General features: G+C 34.1%; 1 protein-coding gene across 4 annotated transcripts in view; it reads left to right on the forward strand.

Annotated features, from left to right (window-relative positions):
- LOC149782393 (neuroglian-like) overlaps positions 1–27,867 on the forward strand; it is a 73,343-nt gene that overhangs the window by 26,626 nt on the left and 18,850 nt on the right. For 2 of the 4 annotated variants that reach the window (XR_016414364.1, XM_089933780.1), the window contains exons 5-6: positions 2,552–2,884; positions 9,614–9,925. Coding sequence is in view for 3 of the 4 variants with exons in the window: in XM_089933780.1 (XP_089789906.1) it covers positions 2,552–2,884; positions 9,614–9,925 (645 nt within the window). In the remaining variant the exon portion in view is untranslated. Of the gene's footprint in view, positions 1–2,551; positions 2,885–9,613; positions 9,926–13,413; positions 13,776–27,867 lie in introns of those variants that run through there. The other 2 variants (XM_089933781.1, XM_089933782.1) reach the window with 2 other exon arrangements.

Raw genomic sequence — 27,867 nt, forward strand, 5'->3', positions numbered from 1 at the left:
TAGTGGTATTCCAAATAAATTCCGATATTGAATGTGTTGGTATTACTGTAGCCTTGAATGTGATAATTTACCAATGACCTGGAATGTGGTGATGTGTTGACGACTTTTGAGTGTCACAATAATATCATCCAAAATATTTTTGTCTAAATTCACGTTAATTTTCACAGTAATATGATCCAAAATGTCCTTGAATGATTTCATAATAATTCCAAATTCAGAAGCACGGTATGACCGATAAACAGTTTACCATGGTATTATTCAGGTGGTACATTCCACTTCACTTTTTCACACTAAGAATAGATTAGAAGTTTCCATCAGTAAGGAATGTATAGAATTTCCCAAGGAATCTTTTAATGGCTTTAATGACTTTACAGTGTGTTTTCAGTTTTCATGACAAAATGGTTCAAAACATGCCTTTTTTAACAAAACAGTTGTATCTGTCACAAATGCAATGGTGAAAAATATAATTCTAGTCCTTTAATCACATCTTTGACACCTGTCACATATACCAACACAATGGTCAAATGAATTGTGAAACATATTCATGCAAAATCCAACTTTCAAAAAATAATTTGATTAAGAAACACCCACCCACCCCAAACAAAGCATGTGTCATATTTAGTTATTTACTGGTGTACGTGAATGTGCTAAGTATATGTATCCCTTTGTAAGGCTTGTGAATCATTCTTCAATTTTCAAAAGTACACTTGTTTTCAATTTGAATATTTACTCATTTGTTGAGTATGTGTGCTTAATGTTTATGACCCTCTCTGATAAATATCTTGCCCTAGTGTTGGTATCCCACTCAAAGTTTTCCCATTATATAGTAGTGTAGTTAGAAAATTGTTGGCTTCATCAACAACACTTCCAATTTTCATTAATAGGCTGTCTTAATGACATCACTGTGTCTTTCACAGTGAGCAATAGTGTAATCTCATCATCCAACTTAGGGAAGGTTTTAGAATTGAATTTTATCAACAATTAAAATACATATATGAAATTCATGTACTGTAAGGTATTGGCCTTTTCATGTTTTGGGGTGTCAATTTTTTTTGGGAGCTGAAATATTTTTTCTTTTCTTTTATCTCAAGATAATTGATATATTTTTCCTTAATAATATCATGGATATATTTTCCAGTTTTTGTCAGACAGAATTTTAAAAAAGTGTCAGGCACATATCCAAGAACATTGAATTGTTCATCTCTAATATAATTGCAGAACCCTAGTACATAACTTGGTACATTAAAAAATACCACAGTACAAAATTTGTTGTGGTACCCAACTTTATCCAGATCAATGTTTTGGTCCAAGAATATTATTAAACACTTTGTATTTCCAGTGATTAATTTAAATAAATAAATCCACCAAATTAAAAACTGAACACAACAATAAGGCAGCATCTGCTTCAGATGATAAAGCAATAATGAATGACTCTTAGATAAACAAGATTAATACTTCTCTATTTGACCACAGTTCTGAGTACCATATACTGAATACTCTGTCAACTTAATGGCAGCTTCCATTCTAGAAGTTTCTAAGGTCAGAATCAGACTGTATCTTTAATTCCAAGTCATCTTTACTAGTAATAATGATATGAATATTTAATCCACAATCCTAGAGAAAGTTTTAGCTATGTATTCTGTTGTCTAGTAATAATGATATGAATATGTAATGCACAATCCTAGAGAAAGTTTAAGCTATGTATTATGTTGTGTACAAAATAAATATCACTGGTCAGGTACACCATGAACTTGATTTTAAATAGGGTGAAGTACAAAATATGGATATACATATCATATACTCATTAAGGAAAGCCAACAAATATGTATTCTGTTGTGTACAAAATAAATATCACTGGTCAGGTACACCATGAACTTGATTTTAAATAGGGTGAAGTACAAAATATGGATATACATATCATATACTCATTAAGGAAAGCCAACAAATATGTATTCTGTTGTGTACAAAATTAATATCACTGGTCAGGTACACCATGAACTTGATTTTAAATAGGGTGAAATACAAAATATGGATATACATATCATATACTCATTAAGGAAAGCCAACAAATATGTATTCTGTTGTGTACAAAATAAATATCACTGGTCAGGTACACCATGAACTTGATTTTAAATAGGGTGAAGTTCAAGATATGGATATACATATCATATACTCATTAAGGAAAGCCAACAAACAGTAATTAAATTATGTAAAATGTACATAACAGAAGTCAAATGCATGTGCATAACAGAATGGCAATAAATACTAATGCAAGGCTTAGTATTTAATCTTGAGAGGGGATGGCAGATGTTTTCTTTTGTGCTGGGATATTCTTTTCTCTTTGGCCTCAAGAAAATTAAACTTTTTCAGTGAATATAAAGGAATATATAACAGGTTCTTTCTCTGGAAATTAGAGCAGTTTTTTCAAGCTATTTTTGGGCCAGAAAACACCTTTTTTTAAAAAGGTCATTCCCCAACCAGAAAATTAAATGGTCTTTCCCTGAACTGTATAAACTGTTCACAGTAATCTTATTTTCTCTTTTTCATTTAGGAACACCAGTTGTATTGAAAGATGAGGAATTTCATTTTGCTGAGTTAGCTGGCCATTCCATCAACATATCCATACCCTTTTATAGCAACCCAGCAGTTGAGAGTTTCAGCTTTCAGAAAAATGAGACTGGACTACAAACCAATAATAGGATCACCATGAATCTTTCAACTGGTGTCATTGATTTTAAGTTTTATGGAATATCAGTTAAACTTGAGACTGCAGTGGCAAATCTTTTCATTCAAAATCTAACACAAGATGATTTTGATAACTACACTCTGGTGTTGGTGAATTTTTTGGGAACAAAGGAATTCAGATTGCATCTAGATGCAGCAGGTAAGTCTCGTCTGTATAATGCTTTTCTTTTTAAAGAAGTTAAAATAACTTTTCTAAACAGACACAGTTGAATGGCTCCAGTCCAGTATACCTAACTGACCTCATCCATGTGTACACTTCATAGAGACTTAACACTTCTCTTCCAGCACAGTTGTATTCTCATTGTTCTCACTGTTAAAACACAATCATAGTCTCATTGTTCCCACTGTTAAAATACAGTCATATTCTCATTGTTCTCACTGTTAAAACACATTTTCTCAGTGTTCCTACTGTTAAAACACAATCATATTCTCATTGTTCTCACTGTTAAAACACATTCTCATTGTTCTCACTGTTAAAACATGTTCTCATTGTTCCTACTGTTAAAACACAATCATATTCTCATTGTTCCTACTGTTAAAAGTCAATCATATTCTCATTGTTCCCACTGTTAAAACACAATCATATTCTCATTGTTCCCACTATTAAAACACAGTCATATTCTCATTGTTCCCACTGTTAAAACACAATCGTGTTCTCATTGTTCCCACTGTTAAAACACAATCATATTCTCATTGTTCCCACTGTTAAAACATAATCATATTTTCATTGTGCCCACTGTTAAAACAGTCATATTCTCATTGTTGCTACTGTTAAAACACAATCATATTCTCATTGTTCTCACTGTTAAAACACAATCATATTTTCATTGTGCCCACTGTTAAAACACAATCATATTCTCATTGTTCCCACTATTAAAACACAATCATATTCTCATTGTTGCTACTGTTAAAACACAATCATATTCTCATTGTTCCCACTGTTAAAACACAATCATATTTTCATTGTTCCCACTGTTAAAACACAATCATATTTTCATTGTTCCCACTGTTAAAACACAATCATATTCTCATTGTTCCCACTATTAAAACACAATCATATTCTCATAGTTCCCACTGTTGAAACACAATCATATTTTCATTGTTCCCACTGTTAAAACACAATCATATTTTCATTGTTCCCACTATTAAAACACAATTATATTTTCATTGTTCCCACTATTAAAGCATAATCATATTTTCATTGTTCCCACTGTTAAAAAAACAATCATATTCTCATTGTTCCTACTGTTAAAAAACAATCATATTCTCATTGTTCTCACTGTTAAAACACAATTATATTCTCAGTGTTCCTACTGTTAAAACACAATCATATTCTGATTGTTCCCACTGTTAAAACACAATCATATTTTCATTGTTCCCATGTTAAAACACAATCATATTCTCATTATTCCCACTGTTAAAACACAATCATATTCTCATTGTTTCCACTGTTAAAATACAATCATATTCTCATTGTTCTCACTGTTGAAACACAATCATATTCTCAATCTTCTCACTGTTAAAACACAATCATATTCTCATTGTTCCCACTGTTAAAACACAATCATATTCTGATTGTTCCCACTGTTAAAACACAATCATATTTTCATTGTTCCCATGTTAAAACACAATCATATTCTCATTGTTCCCACTGTTAAAATACAATCATATTCTCATTGTTCCCACTATTAAAACACAATCATATTTTCATTGTTCCCACTGTTAAAACACAATCATATTTTCATTATTCCCACTGTTAAAACACAATCATATTCTCGTTGTTCCCACTGTTAAAACACATATTCTCATTGTTCTCACTGTTAAAACACATTCTCATTGTTCCTACTGTTAAAACACAATCATATTCTGATTGTTCTCACTGTTAAAACACAATCATATTCTCATTGTTCCCACTGTTAAAACACATATTTTCATTGTTCCCACTGTTAAAACACAATCATATTCTGATTGTTCCCACTGTTAAAACACAATCATATTTTCATTGTTCCCATGTTAAAACACAATCATATTCTCATTGTTCCCACTGTTAAAACACAATCATATTCTCATTGTTCCCACTGTTAAAATACAATCATATTCTCATTGTTCTCACTGTTGAAACACAATCATATTCTCAATGTTCTCACTGTTAAAACACAAACATATTCTCTTTGTTCCCACTGTTAAAACACAATCATATTCTGATTGTTCCCACTGTTAAAACACAATCATATTTTCATTGTTCCCACTATTAAAACACAATCATATTCTCGTTGTTCCCACTGTTAAAACACATATTCTCATTGTTCTCACTGTTAAAACACATTCTCATTGTTCCTACTGTTAAAACACAATCATATTCTCAATGTTCTCACTGTTAAAACACAATCATATTCTCATTGTTCCCACTGTTAAAACACATATTTTCATTGTTCCCACTGTTAAAACACAATCATATTCTCATTGGTCCCACTGTTAAAACACATATTTTCATTATTCCCACTATTAAAACACAGTCATATTCTCATTGTTCCCACTATTAAAACACAATCATATTCTCATTTTTCCCACTGTTAAAACACAATCATATTCTCATTGTTCTCACTGTTAAAACACAATCATATTCTCATTGTTCCCACTGTTAAAACACAATCATATTCTCATTGTTCTCACTGTTAAAACACAATCATATTCTCATTGTTCCTACTGTTAAAACACAATCATATTCTCATTGTTCCCACTGTTAAAATACAATCATATTCTCATTGTTCTCGCTGTTAAAACACAATCATATTCTCAATGTTCTCACTGTTAAAACACAATCATATTCTCATTGTTCTCACTGTTCAAACACAATCATATTTTCATTGTTCCTACTGTTAAAACACAATCATATTCTCATTGTTCTCACTGTTAAAAAACAATCATATTCTCATTATTCTCACTGTTAAAACACATATTTTCATTGTTCCCACTGTTAAAACACAATCATATTCTCATTGTTCCTACTGTTAAAACACAATCATATTCTCATTGTTCTCACTGTTAAAAAACAATCATATTCTCATTGTTCCCACTGTTAAAACACATATTTTCATTGTTCCCACTGTTGAAACACAATCATATTCTCATTTGTTCTCACTGTTAAAACATAATCATATTATATTCTCATTGCTCCCACTGTTAAAACACATATTCTCATTGTTCTCACTGTTGAAACACAATCAAATTCTCATTTGTTCTCACTGTTAAAACACAATCATATTCTCATTGTTCCCACTATTAAAACACAATCAAATTCTCATTTGTTTTCACTGTTAAAACACAATCATATCCTCATTGTTCCCACTATTAAAACACAGTCATATTCTCATAGTTCCCAATGTTGAAACACAATCATATTTTCATTGTTCCCACTGTTAAAACACAATCATATTTTCATTGTTCCCACTATTAAAACACAATCATATTTTCATTGTTCCCACTATTAAAGCACAACCATATTCTCATTGTTCCCACTATTAAAACACAGTCATATTCTCATAGTTCCCACTGTTGAAACACAATCATATTTTCATTGTTCTCACTGTTAAAACACAATCATATCCTCATTGTTCCCACTATTAAAACACAGTCATATTCTCATAGTTCCCAATGTTGAAACACAATCATATTTTCATTGTTCCCACTGTTGAAACACAATCCTATTTTCATTGTTCCCACTATTAAAACACATTCATATTTTCATTGTTCCCACTATTAAAGCACAATCATATTCTCATTGTTCCCACTATTAAAACACAGTCATATTCTCATAGTTCCCACTGTTGAAACACAATCATATTTTCATTGTTCTCACTGTTAAAACACAATCATATTTTCATTGTTCCCACTGTTAAAACACAATCATATTCTCATTGTTCCCACTATTAAAGCACAATCATATTCTCATTGTTCCCACTGTTAAAACACAATCATATTTTTATTGTTCCCGCTATTAAAGCACAACCATATTCTCATTGTTCCCACTATTAAAACACAGTCATATTCTCATAGTTCCCACTGTTGAAACACAATCATATTTTCATTGTTCTCACTGTTAAAACACAATCATATTTTCATTGTTCCCACTGTTAAAACACAATCATATTCTCATTGTTCCCACTATTAAAGCACAATCATATTCTCATTGTTCCCACTGTTAAAACACAATCATATATTTATTGTTCCCACTATTAAAACACAATCATATTTTTATTGTTCCCACTATTAAAACACAGTCATATTCTCATAGTTCCCACTATTGAAACACAATCATATTCTCATTGTTCCCACTATTAAAACACAATCATATTCTCATTGTTCCCACTCTTAAAACACAGTCATATTCTCATTGTTCCTACTGTTGAAACACAATCATATTCTCATTGTTCTCACTGTTAAAACACATTCTCATTGTTCCCACTGTTAAAACACATTCTCATTGTTCCCACTGTTAAAACACATTCTCATTGTTCCCACTGTTAAAATGCAATCATATTCTCATTATTCCCACTGTTAAAACACAATCATATGGACAACATTCTTTTTCTTACCAGGATCAGCCTAAGTGGAATGAATCGCCCTTACATCTTAAACACAAGGGCACTATGGTCTTATTCAAAAGTGCTCTTAAAACTCGACTTTTTCGACTACAAGACCAGAATTAAAGACTTTATAATGTTCACTTCTTTAATTATTGTCAGCTTGTTTTTGTTTGGTAATTTCAATTGTATGTTTTGTAATCTTGTCATTGTGTATGCTATTGTGTCATCTAATAGTGTACAACACTTAGGGCATCTAAAGATTATGCATTGTACTGAGTTCACATTATTATTATTATTATTATTATACTTTTAAATACATTTTAGAACACATCATAATGTCAGAAACACATCACTGACATAAAATAGAGCAAATGCACATGTCCAAGACATATTAATTTATAACCACAAGTCATATTGCTCTATTAATAGTTTATTATTTAAATTATTTTATTTTAAGGCCAAGTGAGCTAAGGTTTAATCTGCACCCATTGTCCATTTTCATTTGTAAGGCAAAGTGAGCTTTTAGTTTTGATCTCTGCACTGATTGTCCATTGTTTTTTTATGTATCAAATGTCCATTGTATTCATGCTATCCATTGTCCATTGTCTGTTAATGTTATGCACTGTCCATAGTATGTTCATGTTATCCATTGTCCATCCATCAGCAATTGTTTATGAAGGACTTATTTTCATCCAGTTTTGATCAAACTTGGAATATTTGGTTATATCATCAACATTTCCAACGACTTAAGTAATAACTAATGAGGTAATCATGCATCAGATTGTTTGAGAGTTTTAACACCTGGAGATCATACGTTTTATTCTGATATTTATCACACTTGGACATTTTATAGCTTTCAGTCATCTTCAACACTGAGTTTGATCCACACATACTAAGGAGGTGATTTTCAGTCTAATTGTCTCAGCTGGTTACCATCTTGAATCCAAATTTATAATTGAATATTGCTAGTTCATCTGAAATTGTGAACAGAATTCCTATATATCTGAAATATTTAAATTTGACTGTGAAAATATAAGAAAGTGTAGGGTGCAGAACATGACATTCAGATCTGCTTTCATGACCAAAAGCCAGTTGGATCTTGTCTTTCTCCATTGAAAACGTTTTTTCATAAATTTACCAGTATATTGCTTTGCCTCTTCTGGTGATCTGTGATCGGAAGATTGATGCTCACTAGAGTATTCTCTGATAAATAAATTAAATTCTTACTTTGTGGAAGCATTACATGTCTGATGGAATTATTCCATACTAAATTCAGTTCTTTCTCTATGGAATTATTGCTTGTCTGATGGAATTATTCCATACTAAATTCAGTTCTTTCTGTATGGAAGCATTACATGTCTGATGGAATTATTCCTTACTAAATTCAGCTCTTTCTGTATGGAAGCATTACAGGTCTGATGGAACTATTCCATACTAAATTCAGTTCTTTCTCTATGGAAGCATTATTTGTTTGATGGGATTGTTCCATACTAAATTTAGTTCTTACTTTCTAGAAGCATTCCTTGTCTGATGGGATTGTTCCATGCTAAATTCAGTTCTTTCTGTTGTGTGGAAGCATTACTTGTCTGATGGAATTATTCCATACTAAATTCAGTTCTTACTTCTGGAAGCATTACTTGTCTGATGGAATTATTTCATAATAAATTCTACTGTAAGTTACAGACACATTTTTATCTTTGCTTGACTGTCCCCTTGTTAGATTCCTAAGTCATGCACTACTAGACTCTTGTGAATCATAGCTCCCCTCACAGTATATCCATTCATGCTTTCCTGTCTATGTATCCATTCATCCTTCCGATCTTCCTTCCATCCATTCTGACCTGACACAAATTGGATTGTAGTACAGCACATTATGGCATATATTGTAATTGCATATGATGGTCTATGATGGCTTGCAGTTGAATTTGACTTGTACAAGAAAACATATATTAATTAATATTGTATTTCAACCCAATTATATATGCAGCTTGATATTGGTGTAACCTAAAAAGAGTTAAATTGTGACCAGTCTCTGTCATCATTTATTGATGTTATTAACTAAGTCACAACTTAAGACACATTTTAATTACATAGTCCCTGTTGTTTGGATTAAGTTACATATGAAATAATATAAACTGGGATTGAGACAGAATCCAAAACTGTTATATGCCAATGTTGACAGACAGGAACATGTTCGTTGCAGATAGAGTTGATTCCTATACAGTTTAGATATTCAGTTTGAAGTGAATTTTGAATTAAATTAAATTTTCCTCTTTTTCCAGGTCCTCCCCAAATGGTTGACATCTTTAACTTAAGGAGATTTCTAGCAAACCAGCTTGAATTTCACTTTAAGTCTGGATCTAATGGTGGTCGTGTCCAGACATTTGTAATAGAATACAAGTCCATGGTCAGTTTAGACTCGTCTTGGAAGAACTCAAGTGTTACAGACCTAAAGGAATCAGAGACAACTAATGGAAGTTATTTTGTTAACATTACCCAGCCTCCCCCAGGAAATTATGAGTACAGGATGTACTCCTGGAATGATATAGGAAGAAGTCCTTATTCAGTAGTGATTACAGTATTCATTCCTGAAGGTAATCTACTTATTTATGTATGGAATATTGTACAATCACCAGGAAAAATGTGAATTCTCTAACCTTCATTGCATCATGCTGCACATAGCAGTCACTGTTTGTGTGTCTGTCCATAAATTGGTCTATGCATATGTCCACACCCTTCATTAAGGTTAAAGTTAATTAGATTTAATACAGTGTAAAAGATTTTTACTTTTTACCTGATTGATCTCAGTTAACATGGTTCTTGTTCATCTGCATCCATTGTGTATTGTGTGCCAAGTATCCATTGTGTATTGTGTGCCAAGTATCCATTGTGTATTGTGTGCCAAGTATCCATTGTACATTGTGTGCCAAGTATCCATTGTGTATTGTTTGCCAAGTATCCATTATGTATTGTGTGCCAAGCATCCATTGTGTATTGTGTGCCAAGCATCCATTGTGTATTGTGTGCCAAGTATCCATTGTGTATTGTGTGCCAAGCATCCCTTGTGTATTTTGTGCCAAGCATCCATTGTGTATTGTGTGCAAGCATCCATTGTGTATTGTGTGCCAAGCATCCATTGTGTATTGTGTGCCAAGCATCCACTGTGTATTGTGTGCCAAGCATCCATTGTGTATTGTGTGCCAAGTATCCATTGTGCATTGTGTGCCAAGCATCCATTGTGCATTGTGTGCCAAGAATCCATTGTGTATTGTGTGCCAAGTATCCATTATGCATTGTGTGCCAAGCATCCATTGTGTATTGTGAGCCAAGCATCCATTGTGTATTGTGTGCCAAGCATCCATTGTGTATTGTGTGCCAAGCATCCATTGTGTATTGTGTGCCAAGCATCCATTGTGTATTGTGTGCCAAGTATGTATTGTGTATTGTGTGCCAAGCATCCATTGTGTATTGTGTTCCAAGTATCTATTGTGTATTGTGTGCCAAGTATCCATTGTGTATTGTGTGCCAAGAATCCATGATTAAGTGCTGCTTTAAACTTTGTCTCACAAAGCAGCATGCCAATTTTGAATTTGTATCAGTTTTATCAGTCTCACAAAGCAACATGCCAGTTTTGAATTTTTATCAGTTTTAGCATGGGGCAATAGTGACTAATTTTCAAACTTTACTAAGGTCATTTATCATGGAAATGTCTATCAGGAGTGATTTTTGACTGACTGTAAAATACTGCAGTTGTTTTTAGTTTCAGGTTATTTTCTGGTAAGACCCAGCAACCAAATGTCTTATAATGGTAGTGACCTCATCTTGTCCTTAAAATGAAATGGCAGTGTGCATCAAACTACCTGGTGATTTTGTAGACATTACATTGTAATCTTTAGAATAATTTAAGTAGTCAAGGTACCATGATATATATTTTTTAAAAGTGCCTTCCCCTGAGTACCATGTATGTTTAAATGGAATAGTCCTTTGAATAGTGGGCTCTAATTTACCTGTCCAAATTCCTAATGAATGTTTGTTTCAAAAGTTTTGTTATAACATTCCTTTGTTAAAATGTTTAGTTGGTTTAACATTTGATTTGTGTGTTCTGCCAGAGAAAATTATCTCCTTTGTATAACATTTTTATCACCTGACAAACTCAACCTAGATAAAAATGACCATCGTTTAAAGAAAGCTTAATGATCACATGTTGCTTATAATTGGTAAATTACAAAGGTGTCAGATAATGATCTCTCCTCATTAACAAAAACTATATTACTTTAGAATCACGAGCTGCTGGTTCAGTGCAATTAAAGGATGAAAACAAATAATTTTGTTTTGTACTGTTTAGGCTAAATAATTTAGCAATATCCCATAGATATCATTTTATACATGTATGTTTACTAATTATGTACAGTTTTGAAGTAAGAATCTCATGTTTATTTTGAATAAGGCTGTTTTGAAAATGGTTGACAATTGTTGTCAGAAAAAAAGAAAATAATGTCAGATTAGACACAAGTTGCAAATAATACAATGAAGAGAATCATGTCAATGATTATTAAATAAATGTACAGCCCACAGTAAATAACTACATGTCAGTGATTACTTAAATAAATGTACTGCCCACAGTAAATAACTACATGTCAGTGATTACTTAAATAAATGTACTGCTCACAGTAAATAACTACATGTCAATGATTACTTAAATAAATGTACTGTCCACAGTAAATAACTACATGTAAATGATTATTAAATAAATGTACTGCCCACAGTAAATAACTACATGTCAATGATTATTAAATGAATGTACTGCCCACAGTAAATAACTACATGTAAATGATTATTAAATCAATGTACCGCCGATAGTAAACCACAGTAAATAAGTACATGTTTGGTCGGATGTTTCAACAGATTGTGTTGAATATTGACAATATGTTTCCATCAAAATAAATAAATATGAATTCACTAGTCATTAGGTAATATTGAACAACGATGTTGTCACGTAAAAGTGTTTTGTATGATTCGCTGGCCAGTACATCTATATACATGTTGACAATTTCATAACTTTGTATCTTAATTGTTCATGATCGGATGTATTGATATAAATATTTGCTGTTTGAAATTGGTATTACCACTACATATGAGTAATGTCAGTAATCATACAAATATATTTAATTTATTAAATTGTTTACTGTATATATATGTCCAATGTTAATGACATGGAAAGGAAAAGTATTAAGCAGTTTTGAGAATAAAAATATGATGAATTAAAGATATAACTCTTCTCAGTTAAAATGTTATGAAACATCTAGTCTCCTGTTTAAAAATGTTATCTCTTATATATATATATATATATATATATATATATATATATATATATATATATATATATATATATATATATATATATATATATTCTTTATGGTTGGCGACTACAGAAATTTTGTGTAAGAAATAGAAGCGATGAACAGTAATATTCCTTTTGATTGAATAGACCAATTTTCCTCATACATATTCTAAGTTAAATTTAAATTCACATTTTTTTCTTTCCTTTGCAAATGTTCTTTTCATTTTTGTCAGTGTTGTTTGAATTTAGTTTTGCCCTTGACACGTAAAACTCACTGATCTCTGTGACATTCAACACATTCTTGAAATGTCAGGAACATTAGCTTTTTATTTCCACAATGATTTAATGTTTTATGTTGAGTAGTCTTTGTGATATCATTTGCACTCAGTCCTTGCTGTATGTGTGTATGTATGTGTTGGCATCCGTTAGTCTCGAGAGATGATGGAACTGCGCCCATGAGAGATATCCCAGTTGGTGGTTGTGCTGTGTCTGCTGTGGCTAAGTAGTCCAATGCGGGAGTGGCAGTCCCTGCTGCACTTGCCGCACTTAAAGGTTGTGTCAGGTGTTGGTTGAAGCTGCTTCTTCTTCCTCTGCGATTGTCTTTCATCAGCTAGCAAGCATTGCTTGTCCTCTCCGGCTTTCAGACCAGTGATCAGAGCATGTTGCCAGCTTGATCTGTCTAGAGCGAGCTCTTCCCAGGTGTTGACATCAATATCAAGGGCTTTCATGTCTTTCTTACAGACATCCTTGAAGTGGAGATGTGGCCATCCGATCGACCTTTTGTCAGAGGTGAGTTCCGAATAAAGAATATCTTTTGGGATCCGTCCATCATCCATCCGACGTACATGGCCCAGCCATCTGATGCGGTGTTGGCGGAGGAGTGTGATCATGCTGGGAATCTTGGCATGCTCGAGCACCTCATTGTTTGTTACTCGATCGCTCCAGGTGATCCCAAGTATGCATCAGAGGCATCGCATGTGAAAGGCGCTCAGTCTTTTCTATTGTGAGGTGTACAGAGTCCAGGTTTCACTGGCATACATGAGAGTGCTTAGCATGCATGCATGGTACATGGTAATCTCAGTCTTGCTGTAGACAGACTTATTTTTGTGATATTTGTTGCAGTCTGTCTTGCTGTAGACAGACTTATTTTTGTAATATCACTTGCAGTCAGTCTTGCTGTAGGCAGACTTATTTTTGTGATATCTGTTGCAGTCTGTCTTGTTGTAGACAGATTTATTTTTGTGATATGAATTACGGTAAGTCCTGCTGTAGACAGACTTAATTTTGTGATTTCAGTTGCAGTCAGTCTTGCTGTAGACAGACTTATTTTTGTGATATCAATTGCAGTCAGTCTTGCTGTAGACAGACTTATTTTTGTGATATCAATTGCAGTCAGTCTTGCTGTAGACATACTTATTTTTGTGATATCAATTGCTGTCAGTCTTGCTGTAGACAGACTTATTTTTGTGATATCAATTGCAGTCAGTCTTGCTGTAGACAGACTTATTTTTGTGATATCAATTGCAGTCAGTCTTGCTGTAGACAGATTTTTTTGTGATATTAATTGCAATCAGTCCTCCTGTAGACAGACTTATTTTTTTCATGTACTTTTTTGCAACAAATACCACACGTTCTATCTTCTTCAAATAATTTCCATATTTGTCAGTGTTCAGTTTTGAAACTTGTGGATATTCCTGGCAGCTACTGAAGCTCATCTGCAAGTATCAAATATTTATTTAAAATGCACGTAGATCATGCCAAAAGACTTGTCACACCTAGCACTTGCGTTTAAACATTTTCGCTCATCTCTTATCGTCTCTTCTTGGCATAAACACTAATATTTTGTCTGTCATCTCTTCCTGGTATAAGATATATGATATACACAACTGTCATACAATATCATTTTAGGTGACATCATGCATACATCTTTTGAAAATTCCTATTGTGACATAATGCATACATCATTTTAATTATTCCTATTGTGACATCATGCATGCATCATTTGAAAATTCCTATTGTGACATTATGAATAAATCATTTGAAATATTCCTATTGTGACACCATGCATACATCATTCGAAATATTCCTATTGTTACATAATGCATACATCATTTGAAATATTCCTATTGTGACATAGTGCATACATCATTTGAAATATTCCTATTGTGACATGATGCATACATGATTTTAAATATTCCTATTGTGACATAATGCATACATCATTCGAAATATTCCTATTGTGACATAATGCATGCATCATTTGAAATATTCCTATTGTGACATAATGCATGCATCATTTGAAATATTCCTATTGTAACATCATGCATAATCAATTGAAATAGTCCTATTGTGACATCATGCATGCATCATTTGAAATATTCCTATTGTGACATCATGCATACATCATTTGAAATATTCCTATTGTGACATCATGCATAAATCATTTGAAATATTCCTAGTGTGACATCATGCATACATGATTTGATATATTCCTATTGTGACATCATGCATACATCATTTGAAATATTCCTATTGCGACATCATGCATACATCATTTGAAATATTCCTGTTGTGACATAATGCATGCATCATTTGAAATATTCCTATTGTGACATCATGCATGCATCATTTGAAATATTCTTGTTGTGACATAATGCATGCATCTTTTGAAATATTCCTACTGTGACATAATGTATCCATCATTTGAAATATTCCTATTGAGACATCATGCATGCATCATTTGAAATATTCCTATTGTGACATCATGCATACATTATTTGAAATATTCCTATTGTGACATCATGCATACATCATTTGAAATGTTTCTATTGTGACATCATGCATACATCATTTGAAATATTCCTATTGTGACATCATGCATACATCATTTGAAAGATTCCTATTGTGACATCATGCATACATCATCTGAAATATTCCTATTGTGACATCATGCATACATCATTTGAAATATTCCTGTTGTGACATAATGCATGCATCATTTTAAATATTCCTACTGTGACATAATGCATGCATCATTTGAAATATTCCTATTGTGACATCATGCATACATCATTTGAAATATTCCTGTTGTGACATAATGCATGAATCATTTTAAATATTCCTACTGTGACATAATGTATCCATCATTTGAAATATTCCTATTGAGACATCATGCATAGATCATTTGAAATATTCCTATTGTGACATCAAACATACATCATTTGAAATATTCCTATTGTGACACCATGCATACATCATTTGAAATATTTCTATTGTGACATCATGCATACATCATTTGAAATATTCCTATTGTGACATCATGCATGCATCATTTGAAATATTCCTGTTGTGACATAATGCATGCATAATTTTAAATGTTCCTACTGTGACATAATGCATGCATCATTTGAAATTTTCCTATTGTGACATCATGCATACATCATTTGAAATATTCCTATTATGACATCATGCATGCATCATTTGAAATATTCCTGTTTTGACATAATGCATGCATCATTTGAAATATTCCTATTGTGACGTAATGCATACATCATTTGAAATATTTCTATTGTGACATCATTTGAAATATTCCTATTGTGACATCATGCATGCATCATTTGAAATATTCCTATTGTGACATAATGCATCCATCATTTGAAATATTCCTATTGTGACATCGTGCATGCATCATTTGAAATATTCCTATTGTGACATCATGCATGCATCATTTGAAATATTCCTATTGTGACATCATGCATGCATCATTTGAAATATTCCTATTGTGACATCATGCATGCATCATTTGAAATAATCCTATTGTGACATCATGCATGCATCATTTGAAATAATCCTATTGTGACATCATGCATGCATCATTTGAAATATTCCTATTGTGACATCATGCATACATCATTTGAAATATTCCTATTGTGACATCATGCATAGTCATTTGAAATATTCCTATTGTGACATCATGCATACATCATTTGAAATATTCCTATTGTGACATTATGCATCCATCATTTGAAATATTCCTAGAGCCACATCATAAATCTGTCTTGATCTGTTCAAAAAGGATCAGAAGTCTTGAAAACAATGTATGAACTTTTAATCTTATCAGATTTCATCTCTGTTTTTCTGGTAAATAAAACTGAATCAAATGGTGATGAATTTTACAGATTATATTTTAGACTGACTTGCTGAAATCAGACTGACAGATTACTGATATCATTCTTCTTGATGCTGTGCAATCAGTATCAAGTTAGTTGACTAATACTGAGCCTACTACAATAGTGTAAGTTAGGACTATTTGCAGTGTTAGTTTCAAGTGGCTTTTGTGCAAGTCATGTGACCAACTCCTGCACAATGTCAATCTGGTCAACTTCACATGTTCTGGTACATACATCAAGAATTATATGGCAGTGTCAATCTAGTCAACTTCATATGTACTGGTTGTCACAGAATTAGGTAAAGAAATAACTTGGTTTTGTCTTAAAACTATTTGACTATTTCTCATACATGTGTACAACGTTATCTAGGGTGAATGTGTTTTTCCATGTAAGCGACTGTATTAACATTTATCTAGCCACAGAGATTACTTGTGATGAGCTAACATGACTAACATGATATGCATGGGTTTTCTACCCTGACTTGTACTCACTCTCCTATGGATTTAAGTAAGACCAATTTCTAAAACCACACTGGTTGTTTTTGGATCACGTCAAGGAGTATACACTCTCCATTGTTCTCCAGCCATAGGCGTAAGTGTTAAATTTACATTTTCATTTGATATGCGAAGCTTATTCGGTTTGTAATGTCTTATCACGTAATAATGTATTTATTACAATGCAGATTTAAAGTATTGAATTACCAGTAACTGTCAGAGGTTAAAGTATTATCATATATCAAGATTATACAGAAATCATTATTATGACCAATTTGGTTTTATTGTAGCTGACTGTGTTTGTAGCTGATTCTGACTGTGATGGTGGCTGACTGTGGTTGTAGCTTGTGTTTGTAGCTGACTGTGTTTGAAGCTGATTGTGACTGTCGCTGTGATTGTGTCTATGAAGTGTGATTGTCAATGTGACTGTGAATATGACTAGAGTGGTCTGAAGCTGTCCAAATTAGAAAAATTGCTGTTTGCTGTCTGTATGTGTAATGTATGACTGTACTCGTGATGGATTCATAAAGGATGCGAGCGGTCAATAAGAGTGTGGACCAACCCAAGGAATCGTGTGACTGTACAGGGGGCCATGATGCATACGTTTGGATCAATTGTTGTTCCATTGCAATTTTTATATCTATAGGATTATTTTGAATCTTCATTATGTTCATAAGATTATTTTGAATCTTAGTTGTGTTCATAAGATTATTTTGAATCTTAGTTGTGTTCATAAGATTATTTTGAATCTTAGTTGTGTTCTTAAGATTATTTTGAATCTTGATATAATTCATATTCGAGATTATGTGAATCTCTTATTGTGTAAAATACTGTTTGAAGCATATGTGCAGTCCATGAGGGTTCTTGGATCTGTACTTCATTTTGATTTAACATTTTTGGTTTATTTTCGATGTATGAATGTTGTTTAGAGTGATTTGAGTAAATCGTATGTTGTTAGCATGAGAGATCATTGTATTTTTAGATCGTATATTTATCTTTATTAATTCATTCATAAATTTCCATCTTTCTCATATTGTGTTTGTCTTATTCATTTAGTCCAAAAACCCACTCGGTTGCAATTCTGCAACAATGGTGTCAGAAGTGGGATCTTTGGATTAAGTGAATCATCATCATCTTGTTTGTGAAAGTCTACACATATTGTTTATATTCGAGTGTGACCTTCTTGACTAGATAAGCATCAAGTAGGTGTTTATTTTGTTTAGTAGTTCTGGGTCTGTGGGTCTAGTATAAATATTTATTCATTTTTGTTTTGGTTGCCTTCATTAGGAATAGTTTCTTTTGTTAAATTAAATTTTTGTTACTATTAATCATGTCATCACTTAAGGACTTGGTCGCCTTAGGCAAAAAACTTGGGTATGAGGGAGAAAGTTTAAGGGAATCTATTAAGGAAGAACAAGCCTGGGAGAGGGATGAAATGGTAAAGGTGAGGGAATTAGAAAAGGAAGAACAAGCCCGGGAGAGGGATGAAAGGGTAAAGGAGATGGAAATGACCAAACAATTCGAAAGGGAAAAAAGGGAAACAGAGGAAAGGTGGGCAGAATTAGAGAAGGAAAAAATATAGTTAGAAAAACAGGCCGAAAGGGAAAGGATAGAATGGGAAAGGGGAGCTGAGGGGGAGAAGATAGAGTTAGAAAAACAAGCACGGTTAGAAGCTTTGGAGGTAGAAGAAAGATTAAGGCAACGAGATCATGAACATAAGGTAGAGTTAGCAACAGCTAGAAAAGGAGAACACGATTCTGCCTCTAGTAAATTAAAGGGTCCCAAACTACCCCCTTTGATGATGAAAAAGATAACATGGATAGTTATCTTCATTGGTTTGAGTGGTATGCCTAGAACCAGAAGTGGAGTCGAAATGACTGGGCTCTGCATCTCATTGCTTTATTAAAAGGTAAAGCGCTGGATGTGTACTCGTGATTTCCTAGAGACGATGTCCTGAAGGAAGCACTTCTAAAAAGGTACAAGCTGACTGAACAGGGTTTTCAAAAAAGTTCAGGTATAGCAAGCCCGAGAAGGGAGAAACCTTTGATCAGTTCATCGTTAGAATAGGGAACTATTTTCAGCGGTTGATTGAATGCGGCAAAGCGGTGAAGACATTTGAAGAGTTGACTGATTTCTTGCTTAGAGATCAATTGATGAACACAGTTGGGCAGGAACTAAGTCAGTTTCTGAAAGAGAAAGTCTATTCAAACATACAGGATATGGCTAAACAAGCCGATTTCTATGCCGAGGCTCATGGGGGAACCCAGAATGTGGTTTCAAAAGATTTTAAGTCTGGAAACCAGTCTACGAGACCGATGCCTAGGCAGCTTGTGAAATCAGCTGAGGCAAGTAGGTCAGTTAGGGATACAGGTCATCAGGGTATACAATGTTTCTTGTGTAAGGAATGGGGTCATATTCAAGCTAAATGTCCTAAAAGAAAGGGATTTATGCACAAGGTAGCCATGGCTATACAGAGTAAAAGAATATCTGATAAGATGATGCAGGTAGAACCAGGTATTCATACACTTGGCACGTGTCTTTTTCCCAAAGCACGAGTACCAACGGCAAGAGGTTTCTTGAACGGTCGAGAAGTCGTAGCATTACGTGACACTGGTTGCACGGCTGTCATGATCAAACGTAGTCTCGAGCAGGATAACCAAATGCTTGGGTGGAAGTCCCCATATATGCTACTTAATCAACCGATCGGTAGCATTCCTGTAGCAAGAATCATGGTAGAAACACCTTTCGTAACCGGAACTGTAGATGCCCTTTGTATGGAAAACCCTATTTACGATCTGACAATCAGTAATGTTGAAGGTTCCCGTCTTCCATCCATGGCAGATTTCATAATACCTTTGGCCCAGGCAGCGAAACGCGAGCGCAAACCAGGCGAGAGAAAAACACGTTTCAGAAATTAATAGGCCCTGAGTCGATCTGCGGAATTTCGCGTGACGAATTTAAACAAGAACAAGAACATGACGAATCCATCAAAACTGTTATTGAGAAAATCATGTCCGGCTCAATTAGACACTGCAAGGGTGGGGGCAGCTTGAGATTCGTTCATAGGAATGGGCGAATTCATAGAGAGTTTATCGCTCCGGAGGGTAAGAGGTATTGGCAAGTGGTCGTACCCCAGAGATACAGATCTCAAGTACCTAGGGTGGCCCATGAGTCTAGCATGGCAGGACACCTAGGTAAGGCTAAAACCACCAGTGGAGTAATCACTGAATTCTACTGGCCTGGTGTTAATGGCGATGTCACACGGTTCTGTAGGTCTTGTGACATATGCCAGAAAACCGTATGCAAGGGAAGGGTTACAAGGGTGCCCTTGGGACAGATGCCATTAATAGATACACCGTTTAAAAGAGTGGCGGTGGATATTGTAGGCCCAATACAACCAGTTACCGAAAGGAAGAACCGGTATATTCTTACTCTTGTGGATTACGTAACCAGATATCCCGAAGCTGTAGCGTTACCAACTATTGAAACAGAACGGGTGGCTGAAGCATTGGTTGACATCTTCAGTAGGGTAGGGGTGTCAGAAGAAATCCTTACGGATTGTGGTGCCCAATTCACCTCCGACCTCATGGGTGAAATAAGTAGACTGTTATGAATCAAACAGCTAAACACTATCCCATCCAATGTGCATTGGACTGGTAGAGAAATGTAATGGTACCCTAAAAAGTATGCTACGAAAGATGTGCGCGGAACATCTGCAAGACTGGGACCGCTATTTGAACGCGGTTCTGTTCACGTACCATGAAGTACTGCAAGAAAGTTTAGGGTTTTCACCCTTCAAATTGCTGTACGGAAGAACAGTTCGAGGCCTGATACGGATACTACGCGAACTATGGACAGGTGACATTGCGAGCGAGGAAATAAAAACTACATACCAGTACGTGTTAGGTCTGCGAGAGAAACTGGAAAGTACATGCCAGATAGCACGCGATGAATTAATGAAATCGGGACGCGGATATGCCAAGTATTATAACCGCAGAGCGCGAAATAGGAAATTTCTTATAGGAGATCAGGTTTTATTGCTTCTTCCTACTAGCACAAATAAGTTACTAGTGCAGTGGAAAGGTCCCCACGAAGTTAAAGAGGTCAAGAATGACATGGACTATAAAATTGACATAGACGGTAATTTAAAGACATTCCATGCTAACATGCTTAAATTGTAAATCAAGAGACAGAGCGACAATGTAGAAAAAGGGGTCTTGAATGTCGTTTGTATGGCAGTCATCGACGACAATTTGGGAGAATCAGGACATGAGGTTTCCCTTGTCTGTGCCACGGACGTAGACGTAGCAAAGTAGAAAAAGTGCTGTATGCTGTCTGCACGTGTAACGTTTGACTGTACTCATGGTGGATTCATAAAGGGTGCGAGCGGTCTATAAGAGTGTGGACCAACCCAAGGAATCGTGCAACTGTACATAGGGTCTAGAAGCATACGTTTGGATCAATTGTTGTTCCATTGCATTTTTTATATCCATAAGATTATTTTGAATCTTCATTATGTTCATAAGATTATTTTGAATCTTAGTTGTGTTCTTAAGATTATTTTAAATCTTAGTTGTGTTCTTAAGATTATTTTGAATCTTAATAGAATTCATATTCGAGATTATGTGAATCTCTTATTGTGTAAAATACTGTTTTAAGTGTATATGCAGTCTATGCGGTTTCTTGGATCTGTACTTCATTTTGATTTAATATTTTTGGTTTATTTTTGATGTATGAATGTTGTGTAGAGTGATTTGAGTAAATCGTATGTTGTTAGCATGAGAGATTCATTGTATTTTTAGATCATATATTTATCTTTATTAATTCATTCATAAATTTCCATTTTCTCACATTGTGTTTGTCTTATTCGTTTAGTCCAAAACCCCACTCAGTTGCAATTCTGTGACACTGGTACATACATCATGAATTATATGGCTGTGTCAATCTGGTCAACTTCATATGTACTGGTATATACATGAAGAATTATATGGCAGTGTCAGCCTGGTCAACTTCATATGTACTGGTACATACATCATGAATTATATGGCTGTGTCAATCTGGTCAACTTCATATGTACTGGTACATACATCATGAATTATATGGCAGTGTCAGTCTGGTCAACTTCATATGTACTGGTATATACATGAAGAATTATATGGCAATGTCAATCTGGTCAACTTCATATGTACTGGTACATACATCATGAATTATATGGCTGTGTCAATCTGGTCAACTTCATATGTACTGGCACATACATCAAGAATTATATGGCTGTTTCAATCTGGTCAACTTCATATGTACTGGTACATACATCAAGAATTATATGGCAGTTTCAGTCTGGTCAACTTCATATGTACTGGTACATACATCAAAAATTATATGGCTGTTTCAATCTGGCAACTTCATATGTACTGGTACATACATCATGAATTATATGGCTGTGTCAGTCTGGTCAACTTCATATGTACTGGTACATACATCAAGAATTATATGGCTGTTTCAATCTGGTCAACTTCATATGTACTGGTACATACATCAAGAATTAAATGGCTGTGTCAGTCTGGTCAGCTTCATATGTACTGGTACATACATCAAGAATTATATGGCAGTTTCAGTCTGGTCAACTTCATATGTACTGGTACATACATCAAGAATTATATGGCAGTTTCAGTCTGGTCAACTTCATATGTACTGGTACATACATCAAGAATTATATGGCTGTGTCAGTCTGGTCGGCTTCATATGTACTGGTACATACATCAAGAATTATATGTCAGTTTCAGTCTGGTCAACTTCATATGTACTGGTACATACATCAAGAATTATATGGCAGTTTCAGTCTGGTCAACTTCATATGTACTGGTACATACATCAAGAATTATATGGCTGTGTCAGTCTGGTCGGCTTCATATGTACTGGTACATACATCAAGAATTATATGGCTGTGTCAGTCTGGTCAGCTTCATATGTACTGGTACATACATCAAGAATTATATGGCTGTGTCAATCTGGTCAACTTCATATGTACTGGTACATACATCAAGAATTAAATGGCTGTGTCAGTCTGGTCAGCTTCATATGTACTGGTACATACATCAAGAATTATATGGCAGTGTCAGTCTGGTCAACTTCATATGTACTGGTACATACATCAAGAATTATATGGCAGTTTCAGTCTGGTCAACTTCATATGTACTGGTACATACATCAAGAATTATATGGCTGTGTCAGTCTGGTCGGCTTCATATGTACTGGTACATACATCAAGAATTATATGGCAGTTTCAGTCTGGTCAACTTCATATGTACTGGTACATACATCAAGAATTATATGGCAGTTTCAGTCTGGTCAACTTCATATGTACTGGTACATACATCAAGAATTATATGGCTGTGTCAGTCTGGTCGGCTTCATATGTACTGGTACATACATCAAGAATTATATGGCTGTGTCAGTCTGGTCAGCTTCATATGTACTGGTACATACATCAAGAATTATATGGCAGTTTCAGTCTGGTCAACTTCATATGTACTGGTACATACATCAAGAATTATATGGCTGTGTCAATCTGGTCAACTTCATATGTACTGGTACATACATCAAGAATTATATGGCAGTTTCAGTCTGGTCAACTTCATATGTACTGGTACATACATCAAGAATTATATGGCAGTTTCAGTCTGGTCAACTTCATATGTACTGGTACATACATCAAGAATTATATGGCCTTTTATTTCCATTGTGCATTGAAGCATGCCAGTCATGTTTACTACATACATTTAACTTGTGGCTTTGTACTTGTGTTGTCCATGCCAAGATTACTTACTGTATAAATTTAACTTGTGGCTTTGTACTTGTGTTGTCCATGCCAAGATTACTTACTGTTTAAATCTAACTTGTGGCTTTGTACTTGTTTGTCCATGCCAAGATTAGTTACTGTTTAAATCTAACTTGTGATTTTGTGCTTGTGTTGTCCATGCCAAGATTACTTACTGTATAAATTTAACTTGTGGCTTTGTACTTGTGTTGTCCATGCCAAGATTACTTACTGTATAAATCTAACTTGTGGCTTTGTACTTGTGTTGTCCATGCCAAGATTACTTACTGTATAAATTTAACTTGTGGCTTTGTACTTGTGTTGTCCATGCCAAGATTACTTACTGTATAAATTTAACTTGTGACTTTGTACTTGTGTTGTCCATGCCAAGATTACTTACTGTATACATTTAACTTGTGACTTTGTACTTGTGTTGTCCATGCCAAGATTACTTTATGTATAAATTTAACTTGTGGCTTTGTACTTGTGTTGTCCATGCCAAGATTACTTACTGTATAAATTTAACTTGTGGCTTTGTACTTGTGTTGTCCATGCCAAGATTACTTACTGTATAAATCTAACTTGTGGCTTTGTACTTGTGTTGTCCGTGCCAAGATTACTTACTGTATAAATTTAACTTGTGGCTTTGTACTTGTGTTGTCCATGCCAAGATTACTTACTGTATAAATTTAACTTGTGACTTTGTACTTGTGTTGTCCATGCCAAGATTACTTACTGTGTAAATTTAACTTGTGACTTTGTACTTGTGTTGTCCATGCCAAGATTACTTTATGTATAAATTTAACTTGTGGCTTTGTACTTGTGTTGTCCATGCCAAGATTACTTACTGTATAAATTTAACTTGTGGCTTTGTACTTGTGTTGTCCGTGCCAAGATTACTTACTGTATAAATTTAACTTGTGGCTTTGTACTTGTGTTGTCCATGCCAAGATTACTTACTGTATAAATTTAACTTGTGACTTTGTACTTGTGTTGTCCATGCCAAGATTACTTACTGTATAAATTTAACTTGTGACTTTGTACTTGTGTTGTCCATGCCAAGATTACTTTATGTATAAATTTAACTTGTGGCTTTGTACTTGTGTTGTCCATGCCAAGATTACTTACTGTATAAATTTAACTTGTGGCTTTGTACTTGTGTTGTCCATGCCAAGATTACTTACTGTATAAATCTAACTTGTGGCTTTGTACTTGTGTTGTCCATGCCAAGATTACTTACTGTATAAATCTAACTTGTGGCTTTGTACTTGTGTTGTCCATACCAAGATTACTTACTGTATAAATCTAACTTGTGGCTTTGTACTTGTGTTGTCCATGCCAAGATTACTTACTGTATAAATTTAACTTGTGGCTTTGTACTTGTGTTGTCCATGCCAAGATTACTTACTGTATAAATTTAACTTGTGACTTTGTACTTGTGTTGTCCATGCCAAGATTACTTACTGTATAAATTTAACTTGTGACTTTGTACTTGTGTTGTCCATGCCAAGATTACTTTATGTATAAATTTAACTTGTGGCTTTGTACTTGTGTTGTCCATGCCAAGATTACTTACTGTATAAATTTAACTTGTGGCTTTGTACTTGTGTTGTCCATGCCAAGATTACTTACTGTATAAATTTAACTTGTGGCTTTGTACTTGTGTTGTCCGTGCCAAGATTACTTACTGTATAAATTTAACTTGTGGCTTTGTACTTGTGTTGTCCATGCCAAGATTACTTACTGTATAAATTTAACTTGTGACTTTGTACTTGTGTTGTCCATGCCAAGATTACTTACTGTATAAATTTAACTTGTGACTTTGTACTTGTGTTGTCCATGCCAAGATTACTTTATGTATAAATTTAACTTGTGGCTTTGTACTTGTGTTGTCCATGCCAAGATTACTTACTGTATAAATTTAACTTGTGGCTTTGTACTTGTGTTGTCCATGCCAAGATTACTTACTGTATAAATCTAACTTGTGGCTTTGTACTTGTGTTGTCCATGCCAAGATTACTTACTGTATAAATCTAACTTGTGGCTTTGTACTTGTGTTGTCCATACCAAGATTACTTACTGTATAAATCTAACTTGTGGCTTTGTACTTGTGTTGTCCATGCCAAGATTACTTACTGTATAAATTTAACTTGTGGCTTTGTACTTGTGTTGTCCATGCCAAGATTACTTACTGTATAAATTTAACTTGTGACTTTGTACTTGTGTTGTCCATGCCAAGATTACTTACTGTATAAATTTAACTTGTGACTTTGTACTTGTGTTGTCCATGCCAAGATTACTTTATGTATAAATTTAACTTGTGGCTTTGTACTTGTGTTGTCCATGCCAAGATTACTTACTGTATAAATTTAACTTGTGACTTTGTACTTGTGTTGTCCATGCCAAGATTACTTACTGTATAAATTTAACTTGTGACTTTGTACTTGTGTTGTCCATGCCAAGATTACTTTATGTATAAATTTAACTTGTGGCTTTGTACTTGTGTTGTCCATGCCAAGATTACTTACTGTATAAATTTAACTTGTGGCTTTGTACTTGTGTTGTCCATGTACTTGTGTTGTCCATGCCAAGATTACTTACTGTATAAATTTAACTTGTGGCTTTGTACTTGTGTTGTCCATGCCAAGATTACTTACTCTTTAAATCTAACTTGTGGCTTTGTACTTGTGTTGTCCATGCCAAGATTACTTACTGTTTAAATCTAACTTGTGGCTTTGTACTTGTGTTGTCCATGCCAAGATTACTTACTGTATAAATTTAACTTGTGGCTTTGTACTTGTGTTGTCCATGCCAAGATTACTTACTGTTTAAATCTAACTTGTGGCTTTGTACTTGTGTTGTCCATGCCAAGATTACTTACTGTTTAAATTTAACTATCCTCATGATGTTGCTTCTGATCATATGACAAGCTTTTATCTCTAATTAGAAGATATATGTACATGTGTATCTTTCTATTATCTCATCATTCACTGCTGTTTTGAATGTACACTTAGTTTGCCTGTTTAAATATTGTGTGTTTGTTTTACCCTGGTAATGTATATATGTATGGTTCTAATACATATCTTTCAGGAGTTTAATATTTTTTCCGAGTATATCATGGTATAAACTGTCAGTTGCCAACTCAGACAGCAAATAATGTCCGAAGGATATTATGTAAGCTGTGTGAGTTGGCAACTGACAGTTTATACCATGATAAACTCAGAAAAAACAATGTTAAACTCTTATAATTGAAATTTCAATTATTCGTTATGTTACTTTAAACGCAGTTCATTTGGATCACGTGGTAACATTCTGACTAATGGAAATATTACTTTCCTTTACCAGCTAATGGCATTGCAATTATTATAGTTGTAAACAGGGTCCTCATACGGTTACTGGACCACATCTCTGAAACTCAGCTCATAAGGAAAATGGACATGAAGTAGTATTTATCAACATTGGGTTGGGTGTACTTTATTCAGGATTTATCAACATTGGGTTGGGTGTACTTTATTCAGGATTTATCAACATTGGGTTGGGTGTACTTTATTCAGGATTTATCAACATTGGGTTGGGTGTACTTTATTCAGGATTTATCAACATTGGGTTGGGTGTACTTTATTCAGGATTTATCAACATTGGGTTGGGTGTACTTTATTCAGGATTTATCAACATTGGGTTGGGTGTACTTTATTCAGGAGTAAGGAATGTGTGC

This window comes from Sinohyriopsis cumingii, chromosome 15, assembly GCF_028554795.1.
Source record: "Sinohyriopsis cumingii isolate HCF-2022 chromosome 15, ASM2855479v2, whole genome shotgun sequence".
In the NCBI taxonomy this organism is placed as follows: domain Eukaryota; kingdom Metazoa; phylum Mollusca; class Bivalvia; order Unionida; family Unionidae; genus Sinohyriopsis; species Sinohyriopsis cumingii.